Raw genomic sequence first — 26955 nt, forward strand, 5'->3', positions numbered from 1 at the left:
TCCTGTTAATCCACCCACAACAACGAAAACAGTTGGGAAATTATGATGAGTAGACTAATTTTGTCTGATCCGCTGACAAAGTTTACCTGTACAAACGCTACAGTATCTTTAGCAAATACTATTATTCAATTATTAATAGACGTCTACGAAATCACCGTCTACGAACCAGTTTGGGCTTCGAAATCACCGTCTCCCAATGGAAGCATAGGCATTCTATCACACCCAGGGTTGCTGTAGATACGTCAAACTATCGATGAATTGCAACTGCTGAGTCTCCGATAGCAATTAATCAATGGTAGAAACCAAAAACTGTCGGAACATTGATAGTATGTGTGACTATCGATGGTTTAGTAATTGACTTCCATTGATAAATGCACAGTGCGAAAAAGAGGATGTGCCACATTCGTTCACTTTAATTTAGAGTTATTCGCCCCTAATACCTCTTAAACAAACATGGCGGCAAACACGGCATGCGACTCTGAGTTTGAAATTGTAAATAACAATAAGTTTATGTTTTAACTGTTCACTTGATCTGAGTTTCTTGTCAGTTATTACAGGGGACTGAAACTACTTCAACTTGTTTATATTTCCTATAAACTATACATTCATTTGGCAAATGACTTCAAATGTGACAATTCAAGGAGAAGAAAATTATTGCAATAGACTATCGCTATCACAATAGTTGTTTTCCCCGTCAATAGTCACTTCTATTAAGTATTGTAGCATGACCTATGTCACTTAGGATGCTACAAATATCAAATTCTTCAAAGGCATTTAGAAGTTGGTGTAGTAATACAACCCAAATCTTATGGATAACAACTTCTTGATTTATTTTAGACAACGCTTCTGGGCTAGTTCTTGCCCTTTCGTCAGGTGGATCAATATCTTTTGATCCACCTGACGAAGGGCAAGAACTAGCCCAGAAACGTTGTGTAAAATAAATCAAGAAGTTGTTATCCATAAGATTTGTCTTGTATTGCTAGAAATATATTTTGGAGCTGAATTTGAATGTGTATCTGATAAACAGATTGACCTGAATCATCCGGTTGTGGACAATAAACCACTTTCGAGGATAGACCAGAATATTTGGAGGTCATTCAGATGATTTCAGTTTTGACATGTTTGTTAAACTGTTCATTCCTTTTTTAAACCACTATTTGTGACTATTTAATTGAGTATGAAAATAACTGTTATCCGTACATATTATAAGGATGAAATTGAAGTTTGGAATTAATCTAGAAAACTTATGGAGCCCATCCTCTACTCAACTAAGTAATAGTTCACATAATCACAATAACCAAGGCCTTTGTACATAATCATGATATTCATCATGATAGGTGACAGTTTACCTGTATGTGGTTAGTTGAGTGAGTGAGTTTAGTTTTACGCCGCTTTTAGCAATATCACAGCTGGGGACACCAGAAATGAGCTTCACACAATGTACCCATTAGTGTTGGGAATTGGTTAAAATCTTGTAATTGATGACTGGTTCATTACAACCGATCAATCATCGAAAATAATTGGTTAGCGTCATTTATGAAATTTTCCTGGTTATTTTTGTTAATGCGTAAAAACATAAAGAAAATACATGCAGTTCCTTGGGGTGATTTTTGCAAATGTCACATCTTTAAAGGATGACTAGTATGTTAGGAACATACATTTCTTGTCGTCTTTAAAATAAATTCAGTTGTGACTTGGAACGAGCATGTTGTGTTCATGAAATGTAACAGACAAAACCAACGTGTGAAAAATATTGTTAATGCAAAAAGTGTTCCAGAATTGTTTGTGTTCGATTATGAGAAAACATGATCGATTGCTTGGTCATTTAGTCATTGCGACCAATCTTCTATTTTTTCAATTAATCGGACCACCACTACCGGTAGTACCCATGTGCCGAATTGAACCCGGTCTTCGGTGTGACGAGCTAGCACTGTAACCACTTGGCTACCCCACCACCGCGGTTAGTTGAGAGTTTCCTCCCCTTACTGTGCTTATCCATGTGTATGGTTTGTGGATGGGTTGATGATGCACACTCTGCTTTTTTCTGACACATTACCTATGTTTTTCCCTTCTTATTTTGTTGGGGTTACTTGAGACTTGACTAGTTTTCATCCGCCCATAAACATGATGAAGATTCATGTTAGAATTGGTCTTCAGCAAACTATGCTTGTGTAAATAATATTAGATGGTAAGGTTTGTTGACGTGGTTGACCGATGCTCATGATGTTGATCATCAGATTGTCTGGTCCAGACACCACTGCCATAAAGCTGGAATATTGCAAAGGGCAGCGTTGAACATTGATCAACAAACTAGTTTGCATCGCCCTATAATTCAAAGTTCTCTTGACCCGTGATGATTCGGGTTAGAATTGATCTTCAGTAACCCATGCTTGTCATAAGAGGCGACTAATAGGATCGGGCAGTCAGACTTTATTGACACGATATCATATCCCAATTTTGTACATTTAAGCTCATGCTGTTGACCACTGAATTGTCTGGTCCAGACTCGATTATTTAGAGACCACCGCCATATAGCTGGAATATTGCTGAGTGTGGCGTAAAATTGAACTCAGTCACTCAACGTTCTCTTTCTTTCAGTCTTTTCTTCTGAGTTATTTTCAAATTTATGTAGGGCGGTGGGGTAGCCTAGTGGTTAAAGCGTTGGCTCGTCACGCCGAAGACCCGGGTTCGATTCCCCACATGGGCACAATGTGTGAAGCCCATTTCTGGTGTCCCCCGCCGTGATATTGCTGGAATATTGCTAAAAGCGGCGTAAAACTAAACTCAGTCAGTCAGTCAGTCAAATTTATGTTTTACTTTCCAGGTTTTCATTCTATGATGGGCCACCATTTGCAACAGGGCTGCCACATTATGGCCACATCCTGGCAGGAACCATCAAGGATGTTGCCACTCGGTGGGCACATCAGAGCGGCTTCCATGTTGAGAGGAGGTTTGGCTGGGATTGCCACGGACTGCCAGTGGTAGGTGGACAAGATCAGATGTAACTTGGCCTCAGATGAGGTTTGATGTTTCTAGGTTTGGGGAAATATGGTGCCAAGGGCCCCTACATGTAGGGCCCTGAAAATTTCAATGCATAGAAATAGAAAAGAAAACATAATAATAAAATCACTGCAATTTAACATGTTTAAATATGAACTTTGACAGGTTGAACATGCTCAGGTAAGTTTCTCTCATCAGTTTTATTTTGATCACCCACCATATCTCCTCATCGCATCTGCCTTTTGGTCGGCCTGCTTTCTGCCATGCTTGACGACCATGTGTAAGCTAAATATGAAACAAATTATTTCATTGGCTGATGAATAGTTTTCAATGCAAAACTGACACAAAGATATGCAACGACGAATCTGATTGGCCGCGAGCTAATGCATTCAAAATGACGGCATGAACATCTTGTTTGTCATGTATTGCAGATGAAAAATATGTTTATTCACGGCATATTGATAAAGTGATAACTTTCTTTGAAGGTAGGTTTCTTTTAAAATAGGACGCTTCATTAGGGACGCGCTGTAAGAAATTTTATGCAGCATGTGAAAAATTATTGCTTGACTCCCGCAAGCCGTGCTCGCGGCACAACACTGTGGTTGGTTGTGTCACTGAGACTTTTCTCAATATTTTATCATCCACTAGTTTGCAGTGTTCAAGATGTATGCTGTATCTGAATATTTACATAATATGCCAGTCAAGTTAGGTACAGGCTGTCATTATAACATAAACTATATTGACTATTGAGTGGTCAGGTTTGATATCATAGTTGATTACATGTCAACCCACCGAGCCAGCATTACTTACATCTTATAAAATATATCTTGCTCAAAGTCAAGTAGTTGACATTTTAACAGGCTGTTGTCATATAGCTTGAATATTCGGTTATAATTTTCCTGATGATCTAAATGTGTTTGTACTGTGTTGATTACAGGAGTATGAGATAGACAAGACTCTGGGCATCAAAGGACCCGAGGATGTGGCAAAGATGGGGATCGAGGCCTATAACGCTGAATGCCGCAAGATCGTCATGAGATACTCCAACGAGTGGGAGGTAAGGGAAGTCAGAAAAATTCCAAGTTTCTGCTCATGAATGGTTTGAAAATTGCTGACATGAAACAAATGTATTATCTGCAGATATGTTTCCACAAATGTTGATTTTTGTTATGGTTCCATTTTGTTAGACATCCACAGAACAAAAAGTGGTGGTGGTAGGGAAGTTCGAAAAATTCTAAGCATCTGCTAAAAAGATGTCAACTTGAAATTGAGATTTGTATCTGCTAATACATCTCTACAAATGATGTACATTTTGTAAGGCATCCATAGAATGTCATTTCAACATTGCTTCATGTTTCAGACCATTGTGACTCGTCTAGGGCGCTGGATTGACTTCAAGAACGACTACAAGACAATGTACCCCTGGTTCATGGAGAGTATCTGGTGGGTGTTCCAGCAACTCTACAACAAGGGGCTCGTATACAAGGGCTACAAGGTGAGCTAAATACCAGTTGTTCAGAGTGTTACCTTGAAATTACCTATCAGTATGATCATTGAATTTGTCTGCAGTGTTTTCCTGAGGCATTTTTAGCAGGTTGCAGCCCTGCCTTTTTTATCCCCCCGGCATGTAATGCGGGGGAATATAGTTGACGCCTCATCCGTCTCTCCGTCCGTCCGTCCATAATCATTTTGTTTCTGGAGCATAACTAAAATAACAAAAATTGGTAGATATATCAAATAGAACATAAGGTTGTGCCTTTTGCTATTTACAGATTATTGTCATTTTTATTTTTCTCTGTTTCCATGGAAACATATTGGACTTAGTCTTAAAGGGAGGGGTGGGCTTCGTTTCTGGAGCATAACTCCAAAACCGTTCAATATTTTTGTGAAAGAATTTGTAGATATATCAAAGAACCTGAAGTGGGGCCTTTTGCTATTTACAGATTTTTGTTACTGATATTGATGACTTTATCTTCTTGTTGTGTTTTGTCTCGAGACACTGTCACATATGTTTATCTATCAATTAACTTCTGGATTTTATAGCTATTATGTACATCACATACCACAATGTCAACTGAGAGCTGGTGAGACATGGACACACTCCTTCGTCACATACTGTTCCTGCCACTTGTGATTTGCATATCTGTGCACTAATGATACTAATGTTTCAATGAGGTATTTATTGCATAAGAATTTGAAGAAAAGCAAACCTTGACTTGACTTTTAAAAAGATAAGAAGACCTAAAAGTGTCAAAATATATAAAGGTCTGGTTCACTTTAGTCCAGGCTGGTTCATGACATTTTATCCTGACCATACTGACTGGACACTGATGTCTTCTCTGACCTTTGATCAGGGGCGGTGGGGTAGCCTATAGGTTAAAGCGGTCACTCGCCATGCGGAGACCCGGGTTCGATTCTCCACATGGGTACAATGTGTGAAGCCCATGTCTGGTGTTCCCCGCTGTGATATTGCTGGAATATTGCTAAAACCAAACTCACTCACTCTCTCACTCTGATCTCTGATCTGCTTGTTTCCTAGGTGATGCCCTACTCGACAGCCTGCAACACCCCCCTGTCAAACTTCGAGTCGGGACAGAACTACAAGGAGGTCACAGACCCTGCTGGTGGGTTCCCCTGAGACTGTTTACTCTCTTTTCCTACTCAGCTACTTCGGCTGTGGATAATAAAATCCATCAAGATCCGGGTTAGAATTGGTCTTCAATAACCCATGCTTGTAAGACGCAACTAATGGATCGGGTGGTCGGCTCGCTGACTTGGTTGGTACATGTCATAGTACCCCAATGGTGTTGATCCAGTCACTGGATTGTCTTACTCGTGAAGATCCGGGTTGGAATATTGATCTTCAGTAACCCATGCTTGTCGTAAGAGGCGACTAACGGGATCGGGTGGTCAGGCACGTGACTTTATTGACACATGTCATCGGTTCCCAATTGCGCAGATTGATGCTCATGCTGTTGATCACTGGATTGTCTGGTCCAGACTTGATTATGTACAGACCGCCGCCTATAACTGAGTGCAGCGTAAAACTGAGCTCACTCACTGGATTGTCTGGGCCTGACTTGGTTATTTACATAACACCATCATAAAGCTGTAAATTCTGAGATTCTTTATTTCATTTTGGATGGCAAAATGTGCTCATGGTTCAGCCAACATGAGTTATTGTCACTGATACAAATCCAACATCACTTATATCTGGGTGTCGTATATTTCAGTAATCATCAGTTTCCCATTGGAGGAGACTCCAGATGTGTCCATCATCGCCTGGACAACCACTCCATGGACGTTGCCTAGCAACCTCGCATGCTGTGTCAACGGAGACCTGGACTATGTCAGAGTTAAAGGTCAGTGAGATTTCATCTCTTTCAGGACCTCTATAAACATGTGGCTAAAGTTTTGTCAGTAAATTCTGCTTGTCTAATGTTTGTAAATATTGAGGGTCTTTTACAATAAGTTGCCAGCTCATCTGAAAATAAGTATCTATTTCAATGTATCAATGTATCAGTAGGGCTGAAATATAAACAGAGAAAACTGTGATCCAGTGTGTCAAAGGCCTGAAACTGTTATTGATAACTTATTCATGGTTGTAATCAAGTTTCTTGGCTACTTCAAGGGGCAGTTGGGTAGCCTAGAGGTCAAAGCGTTCACTCGTCATGCCCACGGGGGTACAATGTGTGAAGCTCATTTCTGGTGTCCCCCCTGTGATATTGCTTGGAATATTGCTAAAAGCATAAAACCAAACTCACTCACTCATTTGGCTGCTTATGGACATTCATACGGGAATCATAGATCTCTACCCATGAAGTTCCGTGTAAGAATAGACCTTCAGCAACCCATGCTTGTAAGAGGCGACTAATGTGATTGGGTGGGCAGGTTGAATTGGTTGACGCATGTCATAATATCCCAACTGCTCATGCTGTTGATCACTGGATTGTCTGGTTCAGACTCGATTATTTTCAGACTGCCGCCATATAGCTGGAAACTTATCCTATCTCACGGTATGCACCTCTCTTCTTCTACGACCATGTGTGGAAACTAGGCTAAGTTGAATCAAAGCTTTCTGGCCTCTACCCCCCTGACCTCTGCCCCCACACCGATAGCACGACCTGTCAATCATCTCATAATCGTACAGGTTGCTCAGATGATCACGTGACGCTCTGTGCCTGTCATTCTCTTTCTTGTCGCTACACCGAGTGGATGTATGTTGTTTTCTCAGACATCATTTGATTGTCAGTATGGGAAATAAATTGAATCGAAGTTCTTCTAAGAAACGCAACCTTTGTGATCAGTAGCGACTTTTCCACTGCTGATCCACACGCTTTGTGTGTGGATTGTATAGGTTGTTGTAGTTGGTCACATCGGTGTTCTGATTGTTCACGCTTGAATGATGATGATTTTTCTGAATATTGACGGGTTGCATCTAGATGTAGATTGGAGTTCGGCGTACAACTGCTGAAGGTCCTTCAACCTCTAAGTGTGCTACATCAGAACGCCATTCGAAGAGAGACGGACGGAGATTTTTTAGAGGTGGCCTCAGACTCTTCCTTGAGCGAGTATCTCCGTCGTCTCTTTCGTCCTCAAACGTCTAGTCCCATCTCCAGACAGGTTTTATCTCCTCCAAGAGTGGTAGTGCTAACAACCTCTGCAGCACAGTCTCGGCCTTCTATCTTGGTGACGATTTCACAGACTTCTAGTTTGTCTCAGGTGGTTGTTTCCAGTGCACCGCTTTGGTTGAGTGCTCCACCCCCCTCTGCTATGGTGGGTGCGCTTGGTGAAAGCGTTCAGTCTCATGCGGCGAGTGCAGTCAGTTTGGCGCTTTCAACCACAGGGATCAGTTCGGCGCTTCAACCTATGCGCCGCTTACTTGCAATACAGCGTTTTGTTCCAGTTCAGTGCTCTCATATCTTTCTGTGGTGACATCAGTCATGACGGCAGTATCCAGCGGCGCTTTCAACACCTTTCCCTTCATTTTTTCAGAGAGATCGCCCTTGGGGTACATATTATGCATTTTCCGCTGAAAATGTCCTGTGACAGTTGTATCAATGTTTTTGAATAAAAGATTGTACAATAAATAAACTCTTTTATTTATTATAATGGACCCTACCTCACGGAGTTACCTCCCCTTAGCGCACGCGCATTCAACTGGGTAGGCTCCTAGACCCGTGATCATCATTCCTTCTGCTGTCACGGCCGCGGAACAGACGGTTTGATAACCCATTCATGAGCCGCACGGCGCTGTTAAAAGATATGTCTGAGACACCACCTGTATGTATGGTCTTTATTTGTCTAAAACAAGAACAGTAAAGCTTTACAGTTGGTTGTTTCATAATTGTGACTTTGTATTAATACTAAATACGCCGAACTTTTCCCGCGGGTTACGCGACGTGTTGCTCTGCCATGGCGGGAAGTTTAGCGCGCCATGTGGTCGTAATATTGGCATTAAAACCAACTATTACTTTCCGTGGTAACCTTCACGAAGTTTTTCAATGTTTTCTACGGTTTATATGCTGCTGGTCGCCGCTCACTAACACGTTTTATGCGGTTTGTTCAGGCCTTTTCATGCTGTTCGGTCTGTGAGGGGAGTATCCCCGGGCCGACAGTCATCATACGAAGCTGGCGCGTGGCCTGTCTGGAGAAGACAGGCCATGAGGCTGACTCCTGTCCTATTTGTCTGGCCTTTTCCCCGGCCCAGAAGAGGCGGGCTGCCGACACCTTGTTCTATCGCTAAATGCGCGGAGGCGGAGGGGACCTGACGCAGGTTCCCCGCCTAAGTCCAAACGCAGGTCAAAAAGGGAAAAAATCCCGCGGGCCCTTCCCTCTCCTGCCACTTCGAAAGTGGTTTTGACATGTCACTGATGGAGTCTATGTTTCAGCAGCAGATGGACTCGATGAAGTCCTTCGCTCGCGGAGTCGGTTGGAGGTCTCCGCAGGAGTTCTCACCCACTCCGGACGGGGCGGAGAGTCCGGGTGGGATCGCCTGGCTCGCTCGCTCGATCCCCTCGGCCTTGAGGCGCCTGTAGATCCGCTGCCTCTGGCTTCGATCCGACGCCTCGGCTGCTCCCGAGAGGGAGGGGCTCCCAGTCCCCCTCTCGAGCTCGCGCAGGGCCGCTGAGTATTCCTGGTATTCCGGGTCTCTGCGCACACCCGCCCCCATGAGAGCCGGAGGCACCAGTTCTGCCTGGCCTGCCTCCAGCGCCTCGGGACCGGGTCCACGCACGCCGGGCTGGCGCTGACGTGGAGCAGTCTGTCTGTTCTTCCCTTCCTGTGGTTCCTAGCGCTAGGCAGTCCACCGGGTCGGGTTAGGGTCCTCTTTACGGAGGAGACCCAGCCTCTGACTCGGCTCGGACGCCGAGGCAATGGAGCTTGGGGAGGTCGAGGAGCATGACGGCGCTTCCGCTTTGCTTCGCCTTGCGGGAGGTCCGCAGAGAATTGCCGAGGGCCTACCCCAGGCCGCGCGGTGCCTGCTGGTAGCGTGGACTCGACTGAGTTCCGCTTTGCCTGGCGCAGGCGCTTGCCCCTAGGCAACCCTCACAGACGCAGCCCGCGATTCTGCCATCGCTGGTCTCTCGACGGGTCGATCCCTCTGTCTGGTGCCCAGTAAGGTTTGACTTACCTGAACTCGCGGCGGCGCTACCAGCTTGGGGAGGATTCCCTGTTCGCTGTACCGATTGTTGACGAATGTGTTTTCACTTCCGCCGCCTCTGGGGAGGCTCGGCTTCCTCCCGAGCAGCCCGCTGCTCGGCAAGGGCTTTAACTCCACCTTTTGCCCTCGCTGGCGCTTCTGCGGCACGCTGCATCGACCTACGAGGAGGTCTACCGAACGCCGATGCAGCAGGTGCGGTGGTGGTCCATGAGGCCTACCTCACCTCGGTTCAGAGGTCGGCCCTGAGGCGAGGGGCATGCTGGCGACGGTCGCCGCGATGTCGCGGCTGCTCCGCCAGCTGGAAGTGCAGGCTCACCCGCGACACTTTGGCGGTCTGCTGCGCCGACGGTGATGTGCGCAGTCATGGGGATGCGCCGCTGTGGCTGTCGACGCCTAGGTACTCGGCAGCAACACAGCAGACCTTGCTGGCCCTCCCTTTCCGCCTGGGAGCCACCCTCTTCCAGGGGCCCAGCAGGTCATACGGGAGGCTGCCGCTGCAGCTACCTCCTTCAAGGACTCTAAGGCCTTGTTGGAGCACCCGCTGGGTGTCTCGCCCGGCCCGCGCCACCTTCCTCCGCCGGGTGCAGCCTACACCGAAGTTCGCCGGGCTGGCTTCGCCGCTGGTAGGGTAGGCGGAGGAACAGGTCCGCCAAGGGGTAGGGCAAGGAGCAGTCCTCGACCAGCTCCCAGCCTTTCGCTGGCGCTGGAGGTCTGCCCCGACCTCCCCGCTAACCCATCAGGCTGCCGCCAAGCCGCGGTGTCACGCCCAGTCAGCTCCGCTACTCGGGTCCACACACGCCGCTCCTACCCCATATCCCAGTGGGAGGTCCGCTTCTCTATTCCTGCCGGAATGGGAGAAGGCTACCAACAACGCTTTGGGTGCTGGCCACGGTCAGCATAGGCCATCTCCCACTGTGGAAGCGAGGTCCGCCCCGACTTCACCGGGCATACGCCGCGACTCGTGCCGCCATGTCAAGCCAGGGCGACATATTGCGCCGACGGTTCAGGCTCTGCTGGACAAGTCCGCAATCGAAGCGCATTCCACCGAGAGGAACAGGCGGGATTTTATTCCACGCATTCCTCGCTCCGGAAGAAAGACGGCGGGTTCCGGTTCCTCCGATTCTCAACCTCAAGGGGTTGAATCGCGATGCTCAAGTACCATCCTTCAAGATGGAGACACTGGGCGCCGGTGATCTCATCTGTTCAGCCCGGCGATTGGCTCACGCCAATCGACCTAAAGGATGCGATTCAGATGTACCCATACATCCCTCGCTCAAGCAGTACCTTCGGTTCTCTTTACGACGGGATGTATTACCAATTCAGGGTGCTCCCCTTCGCATATCGACTGCCCCAAGGGTGTTCACCAAGCTCATGTTAGTCCCAGCTACCCTAGCTCGCCGCTAAGGAAGGCGTTGTTACCCTTACCTAGACGACTGGTTGCTCGGAGCACTAACACAGCCAGCGAAGTCAAGATGCTACTCACACAGTGATAGACATTCTAACTCGACTGGGGTGGATCATCAACCTCAAGAACCGACCTGGTACCCACCCAGGACTTGGTTTTTCTTGGAGCGATTCCAAACGTAACAAGGATCTCGCTTCTTTGTCGCCCGACCGGGTCACCAGAGTTCGGGAGATGGTCTCTTCATTCCTCTCCCAGCCCCAGGCACCAGCACGGACTTGGCTCCGCCTACTGGGCCATATGGCGCTTAACGCATCTCTGTAGTGTGGCGGCGCTGTTGAGGATGCGCCCCATACAGCAAGCTTTGGCTCGGCTGTGGACTCACACGGAGGATCTGGAGCGCAGTCTCACAGTCCCCGAAAGTGGTTGACACCTCACCTTCAGTGGTGGACAAATGTCGGAATCTCACCAGGGGTTCCCCTTGAAATCCCCGACGCCAGCTCTCACAGTTCAGACAGATGCGCCCCTCACGGGCTGGGGGCGTTTGGCAGTCTGTCGGCTTCCGACTCTGGTCCGAAGTCAAGCTCACCTTCACATCAACGTGTTGGAACTGAGAGCTGTGCGGTTGGTATTCGAAGCCCAGAGAGCATGTCCGCGGGCCAGGTAGTCCGCCTTCAGTTAGACAACCAGACGCCATGTCGCACATCCTGAAGCAGGGAGGCACGGTGTCCCCAGCGCCCGGAAGCGTGGACTTTCTCCTCTGGAGCCACTCAGTACGCATTGTCAGGTACTCCCTGTTTATCTCCCCGGGCTGGAGAACGGCGCAGCAGATGCGCTCTCGCCGGATCCTGGCCCCGCGACGAAAGTGGATGCTCGACAGGCAGATATTCACAGTAATCTCCCAGTTGTAACGGGTCGCTCGAGGTGGATCTGTTTGCGCCGGGCGGACGATCAGACACCCGTGTTCTGCTCTCGGATACCGACCCAGGGCGCTGGCTGCCGACGCCTTCCTGCTGGATTGACGGGCAAAGTGCTCTGGGCTCCCCGCCATTACCACTCATTCCCCGCGGTCCTTTCACAGCTGTCCACCCAGCCAGCTCGGCTACTTGTGCTACTGGCACCGCTTTGGTCGCCACAGAGCTGGTTTCCGTAATTTCAGGTTTCTGGCTCAGCCTCCTGTTCTATTACCTTTGGCGTAATCGACATTCTCACTCAGAACGGAGCTTCCACCCAAATCCACGGATTCAGTGGGTGGCTTGGCCTCTGTCAGGTCTAACCTCGAGGCACGCCGGAATTCCTGCAGCAGTTGCAGACACAATTCTGGCTTCGGTATGGATTCGGACAAACGCTCAGTACGAGGATAGGTGGTCCCGCTTATGCGCCGCTGGTGTTCAGATAAGGGGATTGCAGATCCCTTTTCTGGCGGATTTAGTCCGAAGTATTGGAGTTTTTGCAAGCTCGCTTGGAAGAAGGCCTGGCTGCTTCGACCATTCGCGCTACTCCACCGCTATTTCCACTTTTCACACCCCTGTCGATGGTGCTCTTCTGGGGCAGCACCCTCTCGCATAGCGCCGCTGGCGCTGAACGGATTCGACCTGCTCTCAGGCTTAACCAGTCCACCTTTGGGATTTGTCGATCGCGGCTCGATTGGCTGTCCGTCCCACTTTTCACACCTATCGGCTATTTCCATTCAGTTGTTGACCTGGAAAGCTGTTTTTCTGGTGGCGGTAACATCTGGTCGAAGAGTCGGCGATTTACATGCTATGTCGTCCGACCCGGGCGCTGACTGTGTTTCACACGGATCGCGGTCAGTATTCGCCTCCCAGATACTTTTACCGAATCGGGTCGATCACGCTTCCATGTGACAGCTCCTATCGAACTTCCTACTCTTACCCAGCCTTCCACATCGGGACCACTCCTACGAAAGCACTCACCCGCTGGATGTCCGTGAAGACGCCAAAGTCTATCTCAAACTAACGCAGGGGATCCGTGACGGGTACCCAGCTGTTCTGTTGTTACGGTGGCGGAAGGCTGGTTCGCCAGCGCAGCAAGCAGACTTTGTCTCGCTGGCTAGTATCGTATTTGTGCCGCTTTATCAGGCTAAGGGCAAGCCTCCCCTGAGGGGTTGAAGGCTCACTCGGTCAGGGCAGTAGCCGCGATCAAAAGCTTTTGCATCGGCACTCCCCATTGAAGAGATCTGCTCCGCCGCTATTTGGAGCCGCCAAGCACGCTTATACGCCATTATCAGCTCGACACGCATTCCCGTAATCGCAAACTTTGGTCGCATTGTTCTCTCCAGTGGACAGTGTCCTGCCACCCTGACCGAAAGTGAGTCTTGGTTTATTGGTTTGTTTTGACGCTTACTGTACAATAAGATTCCATTATTGACATGTCTGCTAATGTGAGCTCACTCAGAGAACCTGTACCCCCTTCGATTCTTCTACGGAGTTACTGTATCGCTAGTGAGTGGTATTTTGTTTTCCCCACGGTGCTCTCATGAAAGAAGCCACTTAGTGGGTCGGATTTCGTTGATATTCGCACTACGCAAGCAATGTCTCATTATGCTAGAGGTCGCCTTTGAGCACAAATCCTCCCTGTCAGTTCCTCCCATAATGCCTCTCGCGAAGCTTAAACTGGGTCGAAAGTGACAGGTGAGTGTTATGGCGCCTGTTCAATTTTTTTTTCCATGATATGATCGCTATATTTTGAGTGTGCTTGGACAGAATTCCTCCTCCCTGGCTGGCCTCCCGGTCTTTGGGAGTCTGTGTTTATATGATAATATGTACCCCAAGGACGATCTCTCTGAAAAGAATTAACCAAACCTGCAGAGGTTTTCATTCTTTGAAGAGAGTCGCCCTGGGGTAGGGCCTCCCACCTCCCCGCAATTCTGTTCACTGATAAGAATTCAGCAGAAGGAATGATGATACGGGTCTAGGAGCCTACCCAGTTGGTGCGCATGCTTAAGGGAGGTAACTCCGCGGAGGTAGGGTCCGTGATAATAAATAAAAGAGTTTATTTATTGTACAATCTTTTATTCAAAAACATTGATACAACTGTCACAGGACATTTTTCAGCCGAAAATGCATAATATGTACCCCAAGGACGACTCTCTTCAAAGAATTGAAAACCTCTGCAGGTTTGGTTAAGCTGGTTAATTGACGATCCGTGTTGTCTGGTTTTTGTCACTATTGCATTGTGGGTAGCATTTGCAATGACTACTGTTTGTTTCCGGAGACTTTTGATGATACAGTGACTATGAAGTACCCTGACAGACTAGTCTTGGTCCCACGAAGCGGATACCTATCCTAGCCTTTTATTGCCAGTGATGATGAACGGTACCATTCCCGTTTAAGAGTGATTATGTCGAGTTTCGACAGTCATCCGAGAGAAGCAGTTTACCGAGGGTGTCAGACAGAATCGCCCGAGAACGCTTTTACTTGGCTAGGGTTACTCGGTTTTTAGCTTAAGCCCTCAGTTCAGAGCTATGTCTGGACTGTCTGCAAGCATCAATTTTACTACCTTCGTTTCCCTTACTAATGTTCCTGGGATCACTGGTCTGTTTACCTCCGCCATTCCATCAACTTTACGAATGTTCCGGTAGATTGACGATCCCATGCCTCGCATCTACTAGCTTTTCACTCCATCTTGCAGACCAACACTTCATTTGGCGAACCATATGTTCCTGCGATCACTGATTATACGGCCTGCATCACAGTGTACAATGTGAACGTTCCTGTAGATTGACTGACCGTCTCCATGCCACGAACCTACTACATTCAGCACTTCTTCAGTACTGTCATGCTGGCTTGACTAATCGAATGTATCCTATCTCAGGAGAGATTCCTTCTTCAGTGGCAGTAGTTGCTAGGCCTTCTGATATCAGCTCAACGTACAGAGGCCATCTCCTACTTCGGCCGATACAGCGATTTCTACGCCTGTATCTCGAGGCCGTCAACTGAACCCGAAGGAATTGAGTCGCCTTCCAGAACCGCTTCGTCCAGTCCTTCAGTGGTGGCTCGACGAACTGAATATCTGCGCTGGAGTTTCTATGGTAACCCTAGCGCTTTTGCAACCCAAGATTCTTCGTCAGGTACAAGACCTTTTTCTGTTGACGTTAGCTCAAGTTGTGACTCTGAGGGGATAGCTTCAACTATGGCCTCTCCAATATTTTCTGTGTCCGCACATCAGGATCGGCGACCCTCACGCATTGATCTTTCTTTCTCCAGTGCTCCATCCCCATCTCCTGTGGTGTTTAGACATGTTGAATGTTTGCGGCAAAGTCTCTTTAAGGCTGTTTGCACCAGTACGTCACCTGTACGTAGATGCACACGGGTGGGGAGCTCACTTTCTTGATCTCCCGCAGACCGCGCATGTCACATCAATGTTTGGAGCTCAGGACAGTGATTCTTGCGATCACTCATTGGCAACACCTGTTACAATCAACCAAGCTTTTGATTCGATCGGACTATGCTGCAGTCGTGTGGCACATCAATCAAATGGGATCCACGGTGTCCTCCTCAGTTTCTTCAGTGGACACAACAGTTTTTCCACTCAGTGGACTCTCTCAACATCACGGTCCAGGCCAATCACATCCCAAGGGTGAAGTACGTCATTGCAGATTCTTTGTCCCATCCAGTTCGACCATACCCGATGGAGTGGAGCCTGCATCCGCATGTTCCAGACTTTGTGCCTTCCGATGTTTAACCCGACAGTGGATCTGTTTGCTACCCGCTTCCATCACCAGCTTCCAATATTCGTGTCCCCGATCCTGGATCCTTTGACCTGGGAACACGATGCTCTAGCCATCCCCTTGGATGACTTGAACGCGTATGCGTTTTCACCAGTGGTGCTCCTTCCACGCATACTGCTCAAGTTACCCACGACGCAGTGGATGACACTGTTTGGCACAACGCAGCAGATGACACTGTTTGGCACAACGCAGCGGATGACGCTGTTTGGCACAACGCAGCGAATGACACTGTTTGGCACAACGCAGTGGATGACACTGTTTGGCACAACCAGCGGATGACACTGTTTGGCACAACGCAGTGGATGACACTGTTTGGCACAACGCAGTGGATGACACTGTTTGGCACAACGCAGCGAATGACACTGTTTGGCACAACGCAGCGAATGACACTGTTTGGCACAACGCAGCGGATGACACTGTTTGGCACAACGCAGTGGATGACACTGTTTGGCACAACACAGCAGATGACACTGTTTGGCACAACGCAGCGAATGACACTGTTTGGCACAACGCAGTGGATGACACTGTTTGGCACAACGCAGCGGATGACACTGTTTGGCACAACGCAGCGAATGACACTGTTTGGCACAACACAGCAGATGACGCTGTTTGGGTCGCACCTTTTTGGCCTGGCACATTTACATGAATTGCTAAATGCAATGGACATTCCAAGCGAGTCGGTACAGCGATTACCACAGCACATCGAACTTCTACCAGGCCACTCTGTAATGACTATGAAAGATTTTGAAGCGTACTGCAAGACAATGGGTATTATATCTTCCACTACAGCATCGCCTCAGATGGTCGCAGAGTACCTCCAGCATCCTAGAACTTCCAAGGAATTGATGGGTTCCACCTTGTCTACATATCTGGCCATGCGTAACACAGTTATTGCGCTGGCTACGGGTGCGAAGGTGTCAACTGTCCCTGAGCTCCAGTCTCTCCTCAGATCTTACAAAGTTGCTGATCAATCCCAGAAGTTCCGGCCACCAGCCTGGGACCTTTCCGTTGTTTTTAATCATCTCACGTCAGAGGAGTATGAACCTGTGGCAGAGAAGGATTTCAAGCATGTCACGTTTAAGACTTTCTTCCTCCTGGCTCTTGCAACTGTTGCCTGCATCTCCGAGCTTCCCGCACTGGATGTCACCCGGTTGCGCTTCGAGAGAACCAGACCCTGGTTTGAGGTGGGATCTTGTCGCTGAAACCTGTTGCCTGGACAGCCGGACAGCCTATTCACCTTCCCAGCGTTGTCTACTATTTTGGGCCCTGACGACACCGAGGATCTCTCCCTATGTCCGGACTTAACGGGTTTTTAGCTGCCTCCAAGGACGGTCATAGGTTACGCAAGTGTCGTAGGTTTATTTCTCTGTCATCTGCCTCATCTACAGAAGTCTTTCGTACCACACTGACCTTCTGGATGTGATCTACCATCCTTCATGCCTACGCCTGTGTTGACCTTCCTCTTCCTACTACGGCCAACCCCCATGAGTCAAGAGCCTTGACCTCTACGATGGCGCTACATAAAACTGTTCCCTTCACGGCATCATGGAGGGTTGTTTTTGGAGATTGGACACGGTCTTCGTCTCACCCTACCTCCAGGATCTGTCTGACACTGATGTGGAAGGTCTTCACCAACTGGGTCCATTGGTTCTGGCTCGCAAACGCAGTTAAGATGCAGTTCCTACCTTCGTGTAGGTTTTGCATTCTCTGTATCATGAAAGATATCAGTCCTATCTTTCTTATTGGTATGGATTATATTTGGGCATAGACCACTTCACCTAGGGAACTAGGGCGTGTTTGCACTGTCATAGATATGACTCGATAGACTGAGAGGCTAGTCTTGTGCTACATGCAGAGGTGGTCGACACTCTGCTTACTGACCTCTACTCTCTGAGCAATTACGTCAGTGAAGTGTTGATTTCCGGTTTTCGAAGCATTCCACTCCTAAATCCTTTCTCACCTTTGGTAAGTTAGGGGGATTGGTACTGAACATTAAACAAGTTGAGCAACCGGGCTATTCCCTCTTTCACCGCCTTCCAGCGTGTGTGTCTGTGGGGGTAGTTTCAAAGCAGGGACTGGCCAGATTAAGGTCCTCGACTTTAATTCACTGGGGTCACTTGATAAATCGCGGGAAGGCGGGGTCCACTTGCCACACTGCGTCCTTTTGCTTGTCAAAAGTTGCGGCTGAAAACCACATTAATTCGGGACCGCCCACTCCCTAGAGTTTTTGTGCTGTGTAAGCTAAGGGGTTATCAGAAGCAACCCATCACAAGTTCGGAGTTAGCATATCGGGAGTTGGTGCTTTCTCCTGGCCTCCTTGTGTTATGTGACCTAACGGTTGTAGAGTTGACACAGGGTAATCTGAGGCCCACCAGCCAACCGTGGGATAATGCATACCGTGAGAGTTGGAAATTTACTATAAATTGTATATTTATATACTTATCCCATCTGACGCGATGGATATCCACCCGACCTGCCCCACATCACAGATTACTGGAAGCTCCAAGACGAGAATGACAGGCACAGAGCATCACATGATCATCTGAGCAACCGACACGCTTATGAGATGATTGACAGGTCGTGCTATCGGTGTGGGGGCAGAGGTCAGGGGGGGTCGGGGCCAGAAAGCTTTGATTCAACTTAGCCTACACCACGTTTCCATACATGGTCGTAGAAGAAGAAGAGAGGTGCATACCGTGAGATAGGATAAGTATATAAATATTCAATTTATAGTAAAATTTCCAATATTGCTGAGTGCAGTGTTAAACAAAAATAAACAAACAAAATACTTAGATCTCAAATGAGATGCATGTTAGAAGTTGCAGGTATTGTTTTGTTGATTATTTTTAGTGAAAACGTTATCATCATCCATTTTTTAGATAAATTATGAAAAGTTGATACGTTAACATCATTAATATTTTTGGGTATCTGTTATGAAGCATTGTCGTTGCTTGTGCTCTTTTCTGCTGACAAGTGTTTGATTACAAATATTATCATTAATTCGGCTGTTTACTGGTAGCTTGTACGAGATGGTGTGCCCCGCTGTGATATTGCTGGAATATTGCTAAAAGTGGCGTCAAACCATATTAAAAATATACTCACTACCTCACCTCACCTCACCTCACCTCACCTCACCTCACAAGATATTTCTCTCCCCAGACGAGAGTTCCGGGAAGGTGTACATCATGATGGAGGCCAGACTGGCGGCACTGTTCAAGTCAGAGGAGGAGTACACCATATTGGAGAAGTAAGTAATCTCCATAGGACTGTCTTGGTGTATCTGTTTTCAGGTTGGTCCTGGAATTGGGACCAGGTGAAGCAAAAGAAGGTGTGTCCCATTGATGTGCTTGAAGCTGGTGACATTTTTAGGGGGAAATTCTGAGTTAATGATTTGACTGGGCATCTGAAATGAGGTGAAAATTCACACAGCTGAGTTGCTTCCTTTAGGTGTACTGGAAGCCAATTATCATTACTTGATCATTCTATCTTAGAGGGAGGAAGGAGTGTAGCCTAGTGGTTAAAGTGTTCTCTCATCACGCCAAAGACCTGTGTTCTATTCCCGTCATGGGTACAATGCGGGAAGCCCATATCTTGTGTAGCCTGCTGTGATAGTGCAAGAATATTGCCAATTAAGGAAAGTTTACCTTTTGAGGAAAAGTTTAGTTGAATTTGCAAGTACAACAAACATCTGAGATGACGACTCAGCCATATTGACCTTCTTGTAGATTCAAGGGCAAGACTCTGGAAGGAAAGAAGTACAAGCCACTGTTTCCTTACTTCGAGAGTGTAAGTACTTACCCTGGTATTCAGATATAAAGGTTGACAAATGAAATGTTAATAGGTTAATATACTCTTCATAGTAGTAGAGACCCGCAAAAATCCAGGTTAGAATGTGCCCTCAGCAACTCATGCTTGTCGTAAGAGGCGACTAACGGGATCGGGTGGTCAGGCTTGCTGACTTGGTTGACACATGTCATCGTATCTCAATTGCGTAGATCGATGCTCATGCTGTTGATTGTCTGGTCCCCATTCGATTATTTACAGAATGCTTCCATATAGCTGGAATATTGTGGAGTGCGGCATAAAACTAAACTCACTCACTCACACACTCTGGTGAATTGTTGGTGCTCACACTATCAACCCCTATATTACCTGCCCCACAGGCTTCATATTGAATATTCCAAGTTAGGAAAGCTCACCAGGATGGATTTAAGAGATAAAAATCATGTGTTTTCAGATGTGTGGTTATACTTAGAACTGGATGCTTGGGAATTTGATTTGGCACCCATAGCTCAACAAGAAGTGATTTGCATGTACACCCTATAAGATACAAACTGTTTTTGAGTCATTGTTTTAAGCCCTTTTTCAGTAAACGAACAATTCTGAGACAAAGTGGAATTCTGTCACCTCAAATTGAAATGTGAAGGCCCAAGCACATAGATCAATGCTCACTGGATTGTCTGGTCCAGACTCAACTATTTACAGACCGCCGCCATATAGTTGGAATATTGCTGAGCGGTGGCGTTAAACAATAACCAAACCAAATCATGATTGAAATTTGCAGCACTTATAAATTGAAAAATGAACAACAGAGAATACTTTATATCCGATGATTTGCATGTCTTGTTAATGTTGATTCAGATGGGCAAGACAAACAGAGCCTTCAGAGTTCTTCTTGGTAGTTACGTCACAGCAGAGAGTGGTACCGGTGTCGTCCATCAGGCGCCATACTTTGGTGAAGTATGTATTGCTTGTCCTGGATATTTATGTGAATAAACGATTTGTTAAACATTGTGTTCGATTCTCTGGCACCAAACACATTGTAGGACATCACATCTCACAACATCTCAGATTCTTCTGTTAAATTGAATGCAAAAAGTTAAAATTCTGTTGTTTTGATTACATTGACACAACTAATTTCAACCACAAAATATTCAAGACAGTTTGAAGGCTCATTGGCTGAAAATGAATGGCATTTTTTGTTCAGCCAAATTGTTTACACACCATTACCCATTACTTGTACAAGATGTTTCTTGACTGATCTTGAACGTTTTTGTTCAGCTTAATTGTTAACACACCATTACCCATTACTTGTACAAGATGTTTCTTGACTGAACTGGAACATTATTGTTCAGCCAAATTGTTAACACACCATTACCCATTACTTATACAAGATGTTTCTTGACTGAACTTGAACATTTTTGTTCAGCTTAATTGTTAACACACCATTACCCATTACTTGTACAAGATGTTTCTTGACTGAACTGGAACATTATTGTTCAGCCAAATTGTTAACAGACCATTACCCATTACTTATACAAGATGTTTCTTGACTGAACTTGAACATTTTTGTTCAGCTTAATTGTTAACACACCATTACCCATTACTTGTACAAGATGTTTCTTGACTGAACTTGATCCTTGTGAATAACCTTGACATTGTATCAATTACCAGGACGATTACAAGACGTGTCTGAAGTACAAGATCATCACCAAGGACATGAAGATGGTGTGTCCAATCGATGCCAGTGGCAAGTTCACCGAGGAGGTCACACACTTCAAGGGCATGTACTTCAAGGTCAGTGGACTCAAGGACTAATAGTGCAGTAGACAGCCCCTTTTAACTTTTTCATCCTTCCAGTAAATATATTGCTAAATTTGGAATAAAACCCATTGTCATTGCTCCACTTGTTTGTGTACACCATATTCACTCCATGAATACACCCACGAATACCCATTGCCACCATGGGTATCAATATTGACACATATCTGTTTTTAGTCTTGAAATGAATCAGGCCATTATGCCATGGTAGCCACTTGGGCTTTATGCGGAGCATGAACTTCAACTGATGAGAGCGGTGCTTAGTAACAGACGTGTCATGACATGCAGTATGTGTTACCGTGGGAACTGTCTGTTGCAGGATGCTGACAAGGAGATCATGAAGAAGCTAAAGGCTGAAGGTCGTCTTGTCCACCAGGGCACTGCCAAGCACAACTACCCCTTCTGCTGGAGGTAGGGTTGCTCTCTTATATGGAGATTACTTGTCTTGAGATTGTGAGTTCAGTTAAAAGTGTTAAAAAAATGAGTCACCAATAAAGATGTGATGGTAGACTGGAAACTATGGACAACCTAGGGGTAGACAGACGACCTAGGGGTCGATAGTGTAAGCACACACTCAGATTGAGTGAGTGAGTTTAGTTTTACGCCAAGCTCAGCAATATTCCACCAATTGGCGGCAGTCTGTAAATAATTGAGTCTGGCCCAGACAATTCAGTGATCAACAGCATGAGCATCAATCTGAGCAGTTGGGAACTGATGCACACACTCAGAGAGATGAGATAAGATGAGATAGACTGTTATGTACTGTTGAAAATGTTTCTTGCAATTTACAAATCTCTGGAGCATAATAAGCAAAAAATGTTTATATGATGCGTAACAGGTATATATCACAGAGTATTTGATGACATTCTATGTAATAGTTGATAGGCAGACAACAATTCTTAGAGCTGTATGAGTAATGATTGATTAGATTAATAGTAATCTGTATGATATGATACCATACTATACCAGTGAGGGTCCGGGTTAGAATGAACCTTCAGTAACCCATGCTTGTCGTAAGAGGCGACTAACGGGATCAGGTGGTCAGGCTCGCTGGCTTGGTTAACACATGTCACCAGTTCCTAATTGCGCCGGTCGATGCTCATGCTGTTGATCACTAGATTGTCTGGTCCAGACTCGATTCTTTACAGACTGCCACCATATAGCTTGAATATTGCTGAGTGTGGCGTAAAACTAAACTCACTCACTCACTTCCTGGGGCAGTATTCTTGACAAACATCTAAGGACATGTCATGCTCACTCATCATGCTTATACAAGAAAACCCAACCACATATCCGTGGCATTCCATCGCAATCACAATACAGACCTAAGTCTCACATTGCTTCTCGATGGTCTAGCATATTGATTTTTCAATACTACTCTGTATTACTCCAAGTGTTTGACTTGGTCTGTAGGTAATCAAGTCTGGACCAGACAATTCAGTGATTGGCATCATGAGCAGTGATCTACATGATTTGAATGCAATGAGCTGACCTGTTGATTTGCCTCTTTCGGCAAGCACAGTCACTTCTTATAAGTATGCCACATGGGAACAATGTGTGAAACCCATTTCTGGTGTACCCTGCCATGATATATCTGGAATATTGCTAAGAGTGGTGTAAAACCATACTCACTCACTCTTATAAGTATGGGTTGCTGAAGAACAATTCTTACCTGGATGTTATCTATTTGATGGTTAAATGACATTCAACAAATTTTAAAATGGATCAAATGATTCAGCATGTTAGCATACTTATGATCCAAAGAGCCCACCTAAACTTCATAACAGGTGCCTTCTGGCGCACTTGAAACAAAAGACATTTCTCTCCCTGTTTGTAGTTCGAAATCAGAAGCCATTTTTTATAGTCCTCACATGCATCTCACAGTTAAAACAAAATTTGTGTGTTACTCCAGGTCTGAGACTCCCCTTATGTACAAGGCAGTGCCAAGCTGGTTCATCCGTGTTGAGCAGGCTACTGACAAACTGCTGGACAACAACCAGAAGACATACTGGTGAGGGATGATGATGGATGATGATGATGATTGATGATGAACATGATGATTGATGGATGATGATGATGATTGATGGATGGATGATGATTGATGGATGATGCTTGATGGATGCTGATGCTTGATGGATGCTGATTGATGGATGCTGATGGATGGATGATGATTGGTGGATGCTGATGATGATTGATGGATGATGATGATTGGTGGATGATGATTGGTGGATGATGATGATGATTGATGGATGGATGATGATTGGTGGATGATGATTGATGGATGATGATTGATGGATGCTGATGCTTGATGGATGATGATTGATGGATGCTGATGGATGGATGATGATTGGTGGATGCTGATGCTGATTGATGATGATGATTGATGGATGATGATGATTGATGGATGATGATGATTGGTGGATGATGATGGATGGATGATGATTGGTGGATGCTGATGATGATTGATTGTGATGATTGATGGATGATGATGATTGATGGATGATGATGATTGGTGGATGATGATGATTGGTGGATGATGATGATGATTGATGGATGCTGATGCTTGATGGATGCTGATGATGATTGATGGATGATGATTGATGATGATTGATGGATGATGATTGATTGAGTGATGATGATTGGTGGATGCTGATGATTGGTGGATGATGATTGATGGATGATGATTGAATGATGCTGATGATGATTGATGATGATGACTAATGATGATTGATGATGAATGATGATGATTGATTGATGATGATGATTGATGGATGATGATTAATTATGATTGATGATGGTTGATGATGATGATTGATGGATGGATGATGATGGTTGATGGATGATGATGGATGGATGGATGATGATTGGTGGATGCTGATGATGATTGATTATGATGATTGATGGATGATGATGATTGGTGGATGATGATGATTGGTGGATGATGATGATGATTGATGGATGATGATTGATGGATGCTGATGCTTGATGGATGCTGATGATGATTGATGGATGATGATTAATTATGATTGATGATGATTGATGGATGATGATTGATTGAGTGATGATGATTGGTGGATGCTGATGATTGGTGGATGATGATTGATGGATGATGATTGAATGATGCTGATGATGATTGATGGATGATGACTAATGGTGATTGATGATGAATGATGATGATTGATTGATGATGATGATTGATGGATGATGATTAATTATGATTGATGATGGTTGATGATGATGATTGATGGATGGATGATGATGGTTGATGGATGATGATGGTTGATGGATGATGATTGGTGGATGATGATGATGATGATTGATGGATGATGATTGATGGATGCTGATGCTTGATGGATGCTGATGATGATTGATGGATGATGATTAATTATGATTGATGATGGTTGATGATGATGATGATTGATGGATGATGATTGATGGATGCTAATTGATTGAGTGATGATGATTGGTGGATGATTGATGGATGCTGATGATTGATGGATGATGATTAATTATGATTGGTGATGATGATTGATTGATGATGCTGATGATTGATGGATGATGATTAATTATGATTGATGATGATGATGATTGATGGATGCTGATTGATGGATGGATGATGATGGTTGATGGATGATGATGGTTGATGGATGATGATGGTTGATGGATGATGATGGTTGATGGATGATGATTGATGGATGATGATCGATGGACGATGATGATTGATGGATGATGATTGATGGATGATGATGATGATGATTAGAATTGTGGTGACTACAATAAAGATGTTGACGATGATGACAATAGTGATTACTTAAACAAGGTCTGAAAAGTATTGCCTTACAAGAAGTTGGAATTGGGGACGTATTAAGCCATTGTGTTCGTGCTTTTGCCAGGTTGTGTTATCAATAGTATTCCATCTTCTGACAGTCTGTTTGTTCCTCAGGGTGCCAGACTTTGTGAAGGAAAAGAGATTCGCCAACTGGTTGCGTGATGCTCGAGACTGGGCCGTCTCCCGTAATCGGTATTGGGGCACCCCCATCCCTCTGTGGGTCAGTGAAGATGGAGAAGAGGTAGGGGGACTGGGCTTATATAGTAGATCTTATGTATCCGCTCACATACAGAGGTGTTTTCACTTTGTCTTTCACTAACTGGCAATCAGAATTAAGGGGATGAACCAAGAATTTGCGAGCTTGACATCAGTATAATACGTCGGTATGGGGCATCCAGGCTTAACTGTTGTGGTATCTCAGGTGGCTTGCACATTGAAACAGGCACTATTAGTGAATGAGTGATTATGGTTTTACTCAGCTTTTAGAAACATTCCTACAATACCACCAGAAACTAAACTCAACTCAAAACTGAAATATGATACTGTGAACCAAAAAATTCAATCGTGATGTATTTTGCAAAATCTTTTGTTATTAATTAAAACTATTTAATAAACTGTGTGACCTTGTTGCAGATTGTGTGTGTAGGATCTATTGAAGAACTAAAGGAACTGTCAGGTGTTGAACTGAAGGATCTTCACAGAGAAAAGTGAGTTGCGGATCAAGAGTTCTTCTTTTGGGAGCCATTTCACTCCCAATGTTGCTTTGTATGGAGCTATATCACTCCCAATGTTGCTTTGTATGGAGCTATATCACTCCCAATGTTGCTTTGTATGGAGCTATATCACTCCCAATGTTGCTTTGTATGGAGCCATATCACTCCCAATGTTGCTATGTATGGAGCCATATCACTCCCAATGTTGCTTTGTATGGAGCCATATCACTCCCAATGTTGCTTTGTATGGAGCCATATCACTCCCAATGTTGCTTTGTATGGAGCCATATCACTCCCAATGTTGCTTTGTATGGAGCTATATCACTCCCAATGTTGCTATGTATGGAGCCATATCACTCCCAATGTTGCTTTGTATGGAGCCATATCACTCCCAATGTTGCTTTGTATGGAGCCATATCACTCCCAATGTTGCTTTGTATGGAGCCATATCACTCCCAATGTTGCTTTGTATGGAGCCATATCACTCCCCAATGTTGTTTTATGTATGGAGCCATATCAATTCCCAATGTTGCTTTGTATGGAGCCATATCACTCCCAATGTTGCTTTGTATGGAGCCATATCACTCCCAATGTTGCTTTGTATGGAGCCATATCAATTCCCCAATGTTGCTATGTATGGAGCCATATCACTCCCAATGTTGCTTTGTATGGAGCCATATCACTCCCAATGTTGCTTTGTATGGAGCCATATCACTCCCAATGTTGCTTTGTATGGAGCCATATCACTCCCAATGTTGCTATGTATGGAGCCATATCACTCCCAATGTTGCTATGTATGGAGCTATATCACTCCCAATGTTGCTATGTATGGAGCCATATCACTCCCAATGTTGCTTTGTATGGAGCCATATCACTCCCAATGTTGCTATGTATGGAGCCATATCACTCCCTGTCTGGATTTGCTTTCACACTGCATAAACAATACTTATACACAATTTGAAGCTTATGGAATGCACAAACACATTTTATATCAAGCCT

General features: G+C 45.4%; 1 protein-coding gene across 1 annotated transcript in view; it reads left to right on the forward strand.

The window, feature by feature from the left end:
* The window catches only part of LOC124284950 (isoleucine--tRNA ligase, cytoplasmic-like), a 58983-nt gene that overhangs the window by 7777 nt on the left and 24251 nt on the right, over nucleotides 1-26955 (forward strand). The window contains 13 exon segments of the mRNA XM_046721081.1: nucleotides 2825-2981; nucleotides 3938-4057; nucleotides 4361-4495; nucleotides 5540-5624; nucleotides 6234-6362; nucleotides 18973-19060; nucleotides 19539-19599; nucleotides 20455-20553; nucleotides 21268-21390; nucleotides 21734-21825; nucleotides 23327-23425; nucleotides 25358-25484; nucleotides 25877-25950. Coding sequence (XP_046577037.1) covers nucleotides 2825-2981; nucleotides 3938-4057; nucleotides 4361-4495; nucleotides 5540-5624; nucleotides 6234-6362; nucleotides 18973-19060; nucleotides 19539-19599; nucleotides 20455-20553; nucleotides 21268-21390; nucleotides 21734-21825; nucleotides 23327-23425; nucleotides 25358-25484; nucleotides 25877-25950 — 1389 coding nt within the window.

Source organism: Haliotis rubra, unplaced genomic scaffold (genome assembly GCF_003918875.1).
Source record: "Haliotis rubra isolate DU_JTF1 unplaced genomic scaffold, ASM391887v1 Scf349, whole genome shotgun sequence".
NCBI classification, from domain to species: Eukaryota; Metazoa; Mollusca; class Gastropoda; order Lepetellida; family Haliotidae; genus Haliotis; species Haliotis rubra.